The sequence below is a fragment of the Microchirus variegatus genome, assembly GCF_963457635.1.
Source record: "Microchirus variegatus genome assembly, chromosome: 7".
NCBI lineage: Eukaryota > Metazoa > Chordata > Actinopteri > Pleuronectiformes > Soleidae > Microchirus > Microchirus variegatus.
Genome location: NC_139808.1, coordinates 12772505 through 12784783, shown reverse-complemented (window position 1 = coordinate 12784783; position 12279 = coordinate 12772505). Strand labels below are relative to the sequence as shown.

At 39.0% G+C, this 12279-nt stretch overlaps 1 protein-coding gene across 1 annotated transcript; it reads left to right on the top strand.

The window, feature by feature from the left end:
* The first annotated feature begins 3794 nt into the window (after nt 1–3794).
* On the top strand, nt 3795–6984 carry apobec2a (apolipoprotein B mRNA editing enzyme, catalytic polypeptide-like 2a). The gene is made up of 4 exons (XM_083892946.1): nt 3795–4167; nt 4539–4763; nt 5461–5769; nt 6260–6984. Exons 1-3 carry the CDS (start codon nt 3944–3946, stop codon nt 5762–5764), a joined length of 753 nt encoding a protein of 250 aa, XP_083749072.1. The 5' UTR covers nt 3795–3943; the 3' UTR covers nt 5765–5769; nt 6260–6984.
* Nucleotides 6985–12279: the final 5295 nt, after the last annotated feature.

Here is a 12279-nt window from a genome sequence, read left to right as displayed (position 1 = left end):
TATGTGGAATGACAGCTGTCCCCTCGACTTGTACAGGATTGGTTTACAGAGCAGCTGCTTGGACAAGAGAATAAATATAGACAATGAGCATGGTTGTCAAAGCACGGTGTGACAAAAGAAGATGTTCACACTTATAGTATAGGTGTTTGATAAGAAATAGAAGTGATTGAGTGTATCCAAAACTTATTGGGGGGAAAGCACAGGCCATGAAAGATGTTACAAAATAGGTGATGGAACACAAAAGCATTCCACCATTTCCCTAGGGCATGTTAACAACACAGTTTCAAAATATTTTGACAACTGTCAATGCTTAAGAGCAATCACATTCATAAGCTATGACACCCAACAGCCCAATCAAATCAATTTTATCTATAAAGCACATTTAAGAAGGATCAAGATCAAGAAGTGGCCGGAAAAAATTTCTACAAAGGTGTCTGGACTCCTGAGAGGGTGGACATACGAGAGGGGCTCGGTGTCGAGCTGCTGCTCCAGACATCGAGTCAGGATGCCTTCTGGATGTCTGCATGGGGAGGTGTGTTGGTCATACCCAACCAGAAGGAGACCCAGAACACGCTGGAGAGATGATATCTCTCAGCTGGCCTGGGAATGCATTGGTGTCCCACCAGGAGAGCTGGTTGAGGTGGCTGGGGAGAAGAGTGTCTGGGGCCTCGCTGCTGAGACTGCTTTTCCCGCAACCCGGACCTAGATGTGCGGTAGAAACGAGGACAGTAAAACATTTAAAAAAAATTATATATATATATATATATATATAAAAGCAATACAACATCAATAACATAAAACAACAACCAACAACTTAAAAGTGACACCTCACACAATGTTCAAAACCAAGAAACAGAGGTGCATTCTAGGAAGGGATTTAAAAACAGGCCAAGCCAACTGAGTTCATGGGGCAATCAGGAGCAGCTGATCAGCTGACCTGAGAGCCCACAATGAAACATGGATGAAGCTGGTCAGAGTGAAGGTATGGTTTAAGTAACTTTTGGTATGAGGTCAGAATTGGGGGAAATTCTCTACGGAGAGCTACCCCTACAATTGTGGAATAAATATTTTTATTTTAACTACACTGTCCAGGGTGCACCCCGCCTCTCGCCCTATGTCAGCTGAGATTGGCACAGCACTCCCGCGACACTCATGTGGAGGATAAAGCGATAGAAGGTGGATGGAAGGATATTTTTACAACACCACTGTAAATATCCATCCATCCATTCTCTAATGCTTTATCCTCACTGTTGTAAAAACTGACTCTGCAATGTGTGTTTCTCGCAAGACCCAAGACTTTGTGAGACCTCCTGATTCTGAGGACTCCGGGTGTTGGCCGCCCTGATCTTGCAAGGCTGCTTTTCCACTAACAAACAGTAGAGGGAGTGGAGACAACCCTGCAACATCTCCTCTCAACAAGACATGCAACCAAGACAGTGACTCTGAAGCTGTTAAATTAGCATACATCCTGCATAGTTATGCTTTAAAAGCCAAGCAGCAGGATTTTTAAATAACTGCAAGCAGGGAAGCCTAACTAGCGCCTCAATAAAACACTTATGAGGATTCTGTTTCTCTTTTGTTGTTGTTGTTGTTGTTTCTTTCTCCCTGATTCATTTTGTACGGCGTGTGTGGCAGGGGGCTGGCTGTAGTGATGTCAGCTGCCAAGTCACACCTGGTTGTCATTACTCACCACCTCCATATAAACGCCTGGTCATCACCTGATCACTCCGCAAGATAATTGTGCATCCTATAGGAGTTTGACTCCTCTAGGAATATACTATAATACAGGACCTTAACCTAGACTGTTTTCTGACAGCTCTGATAAATTAAAACCAAAATGCGTGGAACTTGTTCTCGTTATAAATAAATGCACCAGACCACATTCTTGAAATCCTCTCAACTCTACGTTTATAGATCAAATGTATGTCTTTTAGATCATAGTTTACAACAGTTTTATTGTATAAAAACTCTATTAGCAAAACAGAAATACTCAACAACTCAACGACTTATGACAAAGCAAATACTGCCATCTGCTGGTTCCCCTAAAATCTGAATCATACTCAACAAATACACTGTTTCTTAAAATTGTAATTAAAATTTAAAAATCGTACATACTTTTATTTAGTCAAATTATGATTATTGCAACAATCTTTTTAGGAGTAACCTAACGTGCATCAACCAAAAAACTATAATTGACAACAAACTATCTACAACCAGTAGATGTGATCACATCACAAATTAAGTCACTTTTTTTTTTTATATGAATTTTCCTCAGGCAGAATCCTTTTATCTGTCCCATGAATAATCAGGTCCACTCATTTTTGAATCCCTTCTTATTTTTATTGGACTCTTTCAGTTTGAAATTTAATTTATATTGATTTGAATTGGATTTAAATTTGACTTGAAACTTTGATTTGTACAACAATGACTTTTCATTTCTGTCAATGACCAGACGTCATTGTTTATATTTAACGTTAGCACCACCTGGTGGTCTAAATGCAACAGATTGTTGTGGCTGTGGGTCATTCACACATCATCACACTAATTTGCCTAATATCCCCTGAGGGTTTACCCACGACCAGACAATCGTCTACTGGAGTGTTTTAGTTTCTTAAAAGAAGACTTTTAGAGGACATGTCAAGTGTGAACTGGTGAACAAATTAGATTTTGAATGAAAGAAAAACATATGAGTTTATGCTGTTTGTTGAACATGTGGTTTGCATCAGTCGGAGTTGTCATTGTGCATTACATGATGGCTTGTGTTTGAAGTCTTCGAGCTCATTTAGTGAACAACATGTGCGTTGCAATTAGCACAGGATGATATTGTTGTACACTCAGCAAATTAGGACTTCAGATTGTTGGGTGGTGAAATTACTAAACCGTGCATACTAAGAAAGAATAATCAGTTGTATTGTTGTCTGATTAGAAAGTGAAATGGCAGTAGACTGAGTTTACTTCACCTCATATGACCGCCCCTGACTGCTGAATTCAAGTGTGATAGGGAAGGCACGAGCTTCAGTGCTGAGGGGCCATTGTGGGGGGAGGAAGAGGCTGTTCATATGCAATGTCTGGGGTTTTTTTCCAACTGAATTTTTTTGTCTGCTTCTTGGGACAGTGAAGATGGAGCGATAGTTTCACGGTAGATGCTTTGACTTACGATACTTGGGTTTTTGCAATTTTTTGTGGTGAATGGGTTCACTGAACAACTGAACAGTATCTCCCATGCGTGTTTTGCACGTGTTTTACATGTAAACGACCCCTAATCCGGCCCTGATTCTGCCTGTGATTTATGCGATAGTAAAAACTCTCTCACACACACTACCTGTTCAAATGTAAGGGTCGGGCCAACCCCAATCCTCAGTCTTGAAATAGACCCTGTTGGTCTGTGAACTGCAGCTGTCTGTGTGCGTCTACCATAGTTCAGCCTATGAGCCTTTAAAGGCCAGTGTTGATATTTTTAGACTGAAGTTGCTGATGTTGAGTTTTTTATACAGTATCTTACACAGAGTCTAATTTCCCTTCTTAAACCCTGTCGGTCATGTCTATTGGTTTTTTATTTATTCATTTTAGCGTTGTGACTGGTTTTATTCTGATTATCAGAACAGTGTGATATCCACAGTGTGCCAGTAAGTAAATGAACAGATTTACGATCTCTTACTATAGCATTAGCCTGGGTTGCCAACACACCTGTTAGATCCCTGAGCTACTTTTTTTCCTCCAAACTCCCCTGTCATCTTCACCAGTCCACTCCTCCCCCTCTCACTTGCCCTCCCTCCCTTCCTTCATGTCTTCTGTCTAGTCACTTTACCTCAGATCCTTTGTCCTCATCACTTCTGTCCCCACATCTTGTCTTTTTCTGCGTCCTGACTGTTTGTGCTATAATTACACCGCACAGACTTTCTGTTTTCTGAATTTTCCAGCCAGCCGGTTTTTTTTTCTCACCATGGCTGACAAAGGTCATACGCAGGCGAGAAGAAAAGAGAAAAAAGACCCAGAAGCGGCTGAAAAGACCAAGGGCGTAAAGGAGGATGAATCGGAAAAGACAGAAAAAAATGGAGACATTCCTGCAGCTGAGGCATCAGCCAATGGTGCTGCAGCGGCTAATGGTGAAAATGGAGAGTTTAAGGTAGAACCAATGGAATTACCGCCATTCGAAATCATCAAAGGGTAAGTCCAGTTCAAAACAATGTCGTAAACCCAGGGTTATTGACTTATTGACAGATTTAGGTGAAGCCCAACTTCCTTTGACCTTTGAAATATTATTTACCTCCTGTAACGTGTACTGATGTTGAATCTCATTGTTAAATGTAATTCAAAACTATAACCTTCCGTCTGCACTCATAGTGTCTTTTTTCAGCTTAATTAGAACTACAAATTGTATACAGTACAGGTCATGCAGACCCACTATTTTCACTGCATATACAGAATCTTCCTGTCGTCTGATTGAAATAGGGTCCAGCTCCCCAGCTCCTATTTTTGGCTTTGCACAATGTCAGAATGTGAAGAACTGTTCCTTGTTTCTCTTCTGTTTTCCTCAGGGACCGAATTGATCCTTTTGCGTTTAAGTTCCAATTCAAGAATGTGGAATACTCCTCGGGTCGCAATAAGACCTTCCTGTGTTACCTGGTAGATACAGGGAACGCAGCTGAGGGACTTCTGAGGGGCTGTCTGGAGGATGAGCATGCTGGCGCTCATGCTGAGGAGGCCTTCTTCACACAGTGCCTGCCAGAATACGACCCTGCACTTAAATACACAATTACCTGGTACATATATTTCTCTTTACTTGTCAGATGTGTCAGCTATGTGGTTAGGATTAGACCTGCATGCAGCTTTAATCAAAATGAGTGACTCTCTATGTCCACCTGAAACTCATGTGTCCAAAAATCATGATACATGCATATTATATTGTTTGGTTGTAGTGCATGTATTACTGACAGATAAAGTTAAATGTTTAACTATCTGAAACAATTAATACATCAAAAAAAAAAGGTTTGGTCATGTGTTTGAAATGATAAAATTTTCATTTAATTTAGATCAATTTAAATGATCTGATGTAATACAATTTTCTGACCAATGTTGCCACTGGAGGGCAGTATGGTACAGTGATATCGTGTCAGTTATCTGCAAATTGAATAATCGGTTACTGGTTGTTTAAATGGATATGAAAGATGTGCGTGACAAAAAAAAACAAGTTGCGCATACAGTAGATGTACTCTATGAATGTGTGAGTGAATGGGTGAAAAACAGCAAAGGACAAGATATCCATATGTAATGTATTAAAAAGAGAGTTAATCTCCTAAATAAAATGAGTCTTATATATTTCTCACTCACTAGCAATTTAGCACAAAGTTGTATTCTCACTTTTGGTCGAAAATCTATTGTCCAATGTTCAAAATGTGACAATTAATTAAATGTGTAGTATTTAATTGTCCTTTCTTCCTTATGATACTTCCCTCTCAGGTATGTGTCTTCTAGTCCATGCTCCACTTGTGCAGGAAAGATCGCTGAGGCACTGAAGGCCAGGAAAAACATCAAGCTGAGCATTTTTGCATCACGGCTGTTTGAGTGGGAGGAGGAAGAGATTCAAGCGGGGCTGAAGGCCCTGCATGATGCTGGCTGTAAACTGAGGATCATGAAGCCTCTGGACTTCTCCTACATCTGGGATACATTTGTGGAAAACGAAGAAGAAGCGCTGAACCTGTGGGAGGACTGTAAAGAAAATTATGAATATTATCATGAAAAGCTGGCTGACATTCTGCCGTGAACAAAGTGAGTGTTAAGGACAGCCTTTGTGTCCTGAGAGAGGTGTATGGTTTTGTGTAATTTCCATCGCCATTTTTTGAAGCTTGTGCCCTAAATAACATACTGATCACAAAAATGTCATGGGAGAGTAAAAAAATATTAAAGTCGGGGTGCAGCACATGCCCGACACCCCTTTAGTCTCTGTTCTGAGGGATATGAGTGATCTGACATCACCTTGTAATGAACATCTGTTTAAAACTAATGATAAAATTGAATTTTTGAAAGAAAATTGTAATTGCAAAATGGTGCCATGCATATATAAGGTGGGGTTTGTACGAGATTATAATTCATGGAATTAATCTAGAACATTTCCTCTTTTAACAAAAATGATGAATTGTGTTCAGATTTAAATGTCATTGATTGGGATAGTGAAGTGTCATGAATTGTGAACATAAACCGTCAACTCTAAAATCACTCTGTCTCACCATCTGTCTCTCCTCTGTCTGTGTTGACATAGATCCAGTATGAAATGGATCCAGTGTGGGTTTCCCCATCAACAGTATGAGTTGCCCCGTCTACCGTCACCATTACTGCTTTGTTGTTGCCGTTCCTATGGTGCTAAATTCTAAAAGTTCTCTTCTACCCTCACACCCTTTCCTTGTAGAAGTGTGCAATAATGCTGTCGTCAAGCTTTTGTGTTCACACAACATCTGACCGGTCCTAACACCTGGTTCACACTTCAGACATTAGTGCTTAAATCTACATGTTTCGGAGTATTAAGTGCAAAGCCTTAAGCCACTTAAGTTTGTAACTGTATTTTCCACTCTGATGTGTGTGTGTAAGTGAGCGAGAGAGAGAGAGAGAGGGAGAGAGACACTGATGAGCATTGTGAGAAAGTGGTGATGAATGAGTGCGTGTCAGCTTTTCGAACGAAAAACTGAACCCGAACTGCCTAAGTCGTTCATATCTTTTGTTAAATGACCAGATTAAGTCACGTACAATGAACACGTGTGATGGTGCGTCTGCATAGAAAGCGTTCCAGATGTTTTTGTTTTGTTTTGGGGTTTTTTTAGTCAAAAAAAAAAGACGCAACACATGAAACGGATCTCATTTTCTTGTAGAACTGAATCTGCTGCTGCTTCTGCTGCCTTAAATGTTTAAACACTTTTTTGTCGATCACAAACCTGTCTGTTCTGTTTTTTTTTCTAGTTCTTTGAGTAATAAACAGATTCAGTAGTCGTTGTTGTTGTTGTTGTTGTTGTTATTTCACTTGACACGCCACAACACATGACTTAAGCCTTCATGCACGCAGTTACACCTTAAACCAGACAATCTTGTGCGATAATAATGTCTCATCCTGATTGAATCATTCTTAAACCTGTCATTCGGTGTGGTGACCTGGTTTCTTTTGGCACACAATGTTGTTGAACCTAGACCTGACCAACTGACACAAAACCCACATCATCAAAGTGCCCTGACAGACTTCTAAGTAAGTAAGTAAGTATCCAGACAAGCCTTCAGTAAACACATAGCTCAATGATAACTGCTCTGTTAATCTCTTAAGATTGTGATTTTAAAACTGCCACATCCAATTTCTCACACCACCTATGCAGTAGCAAAGCCTCATGTCACTGAATGTCGAAAAAAAGTTAAAAAACAAGTATAGGTTTTTGTTTTGGGGGGCTCTTCTGTGACAGGCGAGTGATTCAGATCAGCTCATTAACACGACACTCTTAGAAATAAGGGTTCCAAAAGGGTCCTTCTACAGGAGCTGAGGTTCTACCTGGAACCATTTGCTTATGAAACACCCTTTCCCGAAGAAAGGGTTTTTCAAGGGTTCTTGGTAACACTAATGGTTCCAGTAAGAACCATTTTGATCCAGAGAACCCTTTAAAACCCCTTTCCTGAATAAAGGGTTTTAAAAGGTGGAACGGTGGAACCTTTATAAAAAGGAGCCAAAAAGGGTTCTCCTATGAGGACAAACAGAACCTTATGGTTCAAGTGTACGAGTGTATCCCTGTGGTGACATTGCATTGATATGATGCGACAGACAAACATGCATATAAATAACAACACTAAAAAATGGACACATAACTACCTTGCTGATCGGCAACAGATCTATTTGTCAACATTCATGGAGTCACCTGTTACTTGTACTTACACTGGACTACCACAAGGCTGTGTCCTCCTGCCTTTGCTGCTCATCCTCTATGCAAAATGCCTGTGTATCAGTCATGACTCCTGTACAGTGGTATATACTGTATGATGATATGTGGCTCTGCTAAGCCTTTTAAACAATGAGATCAATGACAGAGTAGAAATCAATCATTTCTGTAAGAGGCATTTAAGCAATGGACGGATTTTAAACACAAAATAAAGCAAAATAAAGAACTTAATTGTAAGTAACTCATTAACCACATTTTTAGGAACGCCACACTTGATAAGTTAGATAAGATAAGATAGTTAGAGTGGATTAAACTAGGTGAACAGACAAGTTTATAGGAATCCTGTCAATGTAATGCTGAGCCGAGTCAGTGGCGGAAGAACTCTACTCCGATGTAAGTCTGATAATTCAACACTGTTTTGATTCCCAAAGTATGGGGAAGTTTGCACTCAAAACTACGTGAAAAACAAAAAAACAAGGCACAGTTCAGTCTAGTTAAATGCTTCTTAATCATGTCCATTTGGTTCTTTCCAAAATGGATGCATAATCAAATCAAAAGTATAAAGTTCCTTGCCATCAAAGTCAATCTTCAGCTCCCAGAAAACTACTGTAAAACTACTGAGACTCAGATTAATGATCTCATGTCATTAAAGTTCCAATTTCCTTGTTTTGGTGTCGTATTTTACACAAAGTATAATTGAATTGATTTAAGAGTGTAAAAACATCCAACATCAACACATATTTTATTATATGTTCTATATTTGCAAGAGTGAAATAGGACAGTACTGCACTGAAGGAATGATCAGCCGCTCTTAAAACTCAGTCCATCATGGTAACAGACACCTGCTGCACATAAAACAGCTCTCATCACTTCATATTTTTAAATGTGCCTTTAAAACATCTTTTATTTCTCTCTCTTTGGTATTCAACTGTGAGTTATGCTATGGTTTGTTCCCCATTTGGTGTTAATATTTGTAAATGTCAGCTTCATTACTCAACAAGGTTATTTTTAGATGTGCTTTGGGCAGTTGCCAGAGTTTTCTTAGACTTTTGTTCTTTAGTCTTTAGTCTGCTTTTAACCAAGGTTTTGTATTTAAATGTTTGCGTAAAGCACCTCGAATCTACCTTTGTGTATGAAAAGTCCTGTGATGACACGTCTGGTGTCACTATGTCGGAGAGTCCCTTTCTCGTGATGTCATCCTGAGGGCGTGTCTAACCTATGCTCCCCCTGACAGGTAACCAATAGATGGAGATGGCTTCATTGGCATTGTCATGAAAAAACAATGGGGTTTGGTTATTTTGTGTTGCATTATTTCTTTTGTTTTGCACAATGTGTGTACAAATTCCTCAGTGATTTAAGTTGATCATTTAATGGTTTAACTTGGTTGAACGAACGTGCCGCGGTCTCCCTCCAGAGCTGCTTCATGACAAACTGTAGAGTTGGACCTTTTGACATTCGTTGAAAAGACACAACATTTCCACACACAATCGGGTGTCACCTTCCAAGAGTTCGGTCTCAGTTTTCATACCCGGGACTGTGGTGATGCTGAGTGCTTTCAGGTTGCATAATGACAAACAACCCTATCATTCTCCTATTCCTTCAGACAGTGTGGGAACTAAGGGGAGGACAGATGAGACTAATTGTCAAAATCTTAACATGCTGCCAGGAAATAAACACACACAGCAACAATAGAGCAACACCAGCGATAATCAGGTGCTTTCCTTACAAAGGAGGGCACACAGCTTTGGGAATTCATTATGTAATTCACTCAGCTATGAGGAAAACCATGTGAGAGTAAGAGATTATCAAGACCATTATTCCTCATGGAGACATAAAAACCTAGTCCAGAATAGAACAAAATTTCTGAATATTCGGTGCCAAATTCCTTCGTGCATTGCCAGTTGTGCATCATACTTAAATTAAAATATGTTCATGTTGTTTGTGTGAAATAAAGAGGCGCGACAACATGTGAGCGGTAAACTGGGCTTGTCCCACTGCTGTTCACATCCAGTAAACTTCACCGACAAAAGAATCATGCTCAACTGGTTCCTCTCAGTGAAATGGATGCCAACATTGCGATCACCAAAATAAAATAAAAATAAATAAATAAAAAATAAAAAATAAAAAATAAAAAATAAAAAATAAAAAATAAAAAATAAAAAATAAAAAATAAAATAGAATTGAATTAAATTAAATATGCTTTTTCTGAATTGAGATAAGCTTTCATTCCCTCTCAAAAGCTTTATGCTGCTTGTGCAGTTTCATCCAGATTTCCATATTTGTATTGCGCCAAATCACAACATACATTATCTCAAGGCACTGTACATAAGGCCAAAACCTTTACAATACAATGAGCAAGCACTCGGCATCAATGGAGAGAGAAAAAACTAGATTTTAACAGGAAGAAATCTCAAAATGTGCAGCAATCGGCCTAAAGGTATAAGGTTGTTATAAAGATATTCAAATACTCTTATTTGGTCTTGATGCTCAGTCTGTTCTCGAGCGTGCAGGGACCGACTACACTGCAAAACACCGTCTGCACCTTAGTCATACTGCTGCACTTATTTGGGAAAATAGGATTGGTTCAATTTTGGTGATGGGTTAGGTTTTCAACGACTTCATTGCTTGCTGTAGTTCAACCAGTTGGTGATTGCTTTGTTTAGAAGAGGGGATTTCATTCAAAATATTGATACAAATTCACTAAAATTATACAAAAGGGCAGGTTTCCAAAGAGCCGCAGTGTAATCAACACTAGGTTTTGAAATGTAAAATTATCTTTCTTTTTTTTTTTTGCAAATACCTTGTGAATGAGCCGCTTTGTTAAATAAGTTTGTTTATCAGTGTGTTATCAGCAGACTGAGGCAGCTCAGGAGACAGAAGCCAGCTCACATTGAATGATCATGGAAGGCCAGATGTCTGGATCGTCTTAACAAAGTTCTAACTAAATTAGAAACGTCCAGTGTCTAAAATCTATAACAAAGTAAAACTGGATTGAGCTAAACTTGTGGGACCCGTTTGCTTTCATTCAGTATTAAGTTGCTGTGTATTTAGTCAAGTTCAGTTCAGTAAGCTGACACTTCAGTCACTGCTGTCACGTGTGTATTCATAAAGAGCCCCATTGTGTTTAAGTGACTGGTTCAGTTGCTTTATCAGTGACATATCATCGTGTTATCATCACACCTAATTACATTAGAAGAAGTCCTGCTTGTTTTACGCTGTAAATCAGAAGTGTCAAGATGAAATGAATGGCATTTAAAAACATAGTTGAGTAAATATGTAATATTGTGAATGGTGAACTATGCATATATACATTACATTTACACAAGGTGTATTCTGCCTCTTCTAACAATAATAATTTCCAGCAGGCTGCACACTGAGTGGTGCATTACCCTTAGACACATAGTCTGGCTAAATTACGTGATGACAACCATTACACAACTAAAGACACTTACTATAAGCATGAAAACACAACAGAGTTGTATTCTGTTCCCATGCCTCCTCCGTATCTGACTCAGCATTGCAGTATCTTACATCACGGCTGTTGCTACCTGGAGGGACGTTCATTACGTCCTCACTTAGACACAGCTTCTCTACGCCATCAGATAATATTGAAAAGTTACTTTAACATTTGAATGAGTCATGATGGAAAGACAATATTGGCTTTATATTTAACATATGTGATTATAAATTCTCTGCAGCTGTACTCTGTCTATTATTGTTTACTTATACTTACTTATATATGTATTCTTTCTTATATTATATTATATTTGCATGCTTTGGGTATTACATTTGTTTTTTTCTGTTTGTTTTGTAACTTGTACTTGAGCTCAAGTGTCTTGCATTCTTTAGTTCTGCAGTTGAACCTGGGCCAGATTATTCTGATCTGATGATTGACATTTAATTATATAAAGAGCAGACCTGGCATGTTGCTCTCTCTTCATCTCTCTCTCTCTCTGTGTTGCTCCACGTGCCCGTTTCCACACTCATCTCCAGGCAAATGTCTTATTTTGAGTTCAAATAAACGACTTGAATCATCATAAACTGACCATCGTTTGTGCCATCTAGCCAAATGCCACTTTGTCCTTTGATTAATTCAAAGCAAAGTTAATCACATTAATTATTGCCGGGGTTAGGGTTAGTCTGTAATGATGGCAGTGCGACATAATGACGTCTAAAGCAGCAACTTCTTAATTGCTTGAATGAATCGCTCTCCAATCAAGTGATTCAATAATATCTTTGAACGTTCCCTATCACACAACATCACCCCCTGCTATAGTTACACAAGCACATATCACACACATCCATCAATCTGTATTTGTAAATAGAACATAATATGCAGTCTTAGTGTGTGTGTTTGCATCAAAAGGGGTGA

Excerpts from the sequence above, each read along its gene's own strand:
- apobec2a (XM_083892946.1), top strand. The coding sequence starts at position 3,944 with ATGGCTGACAAAGGTCATACGCAGGCGAGAAGAAAAGAGAAAAAAGAC. Across the intron at positions 4,168-4,538 it reads CCATTCGAAATCATCAAAGG|GGACCGAATTGATCCTTTTG; the intron begins GTAAGTCCAGTT and ends TGTTTTCCTCAG. Across the intron at positions 4,764-5,460 it reads CTTAAATACACAATTACCTG|GTATGTGTCTTCTAGTCCAT; the intron begins GTACATATATTT and ends CTTCCCTCTCAG.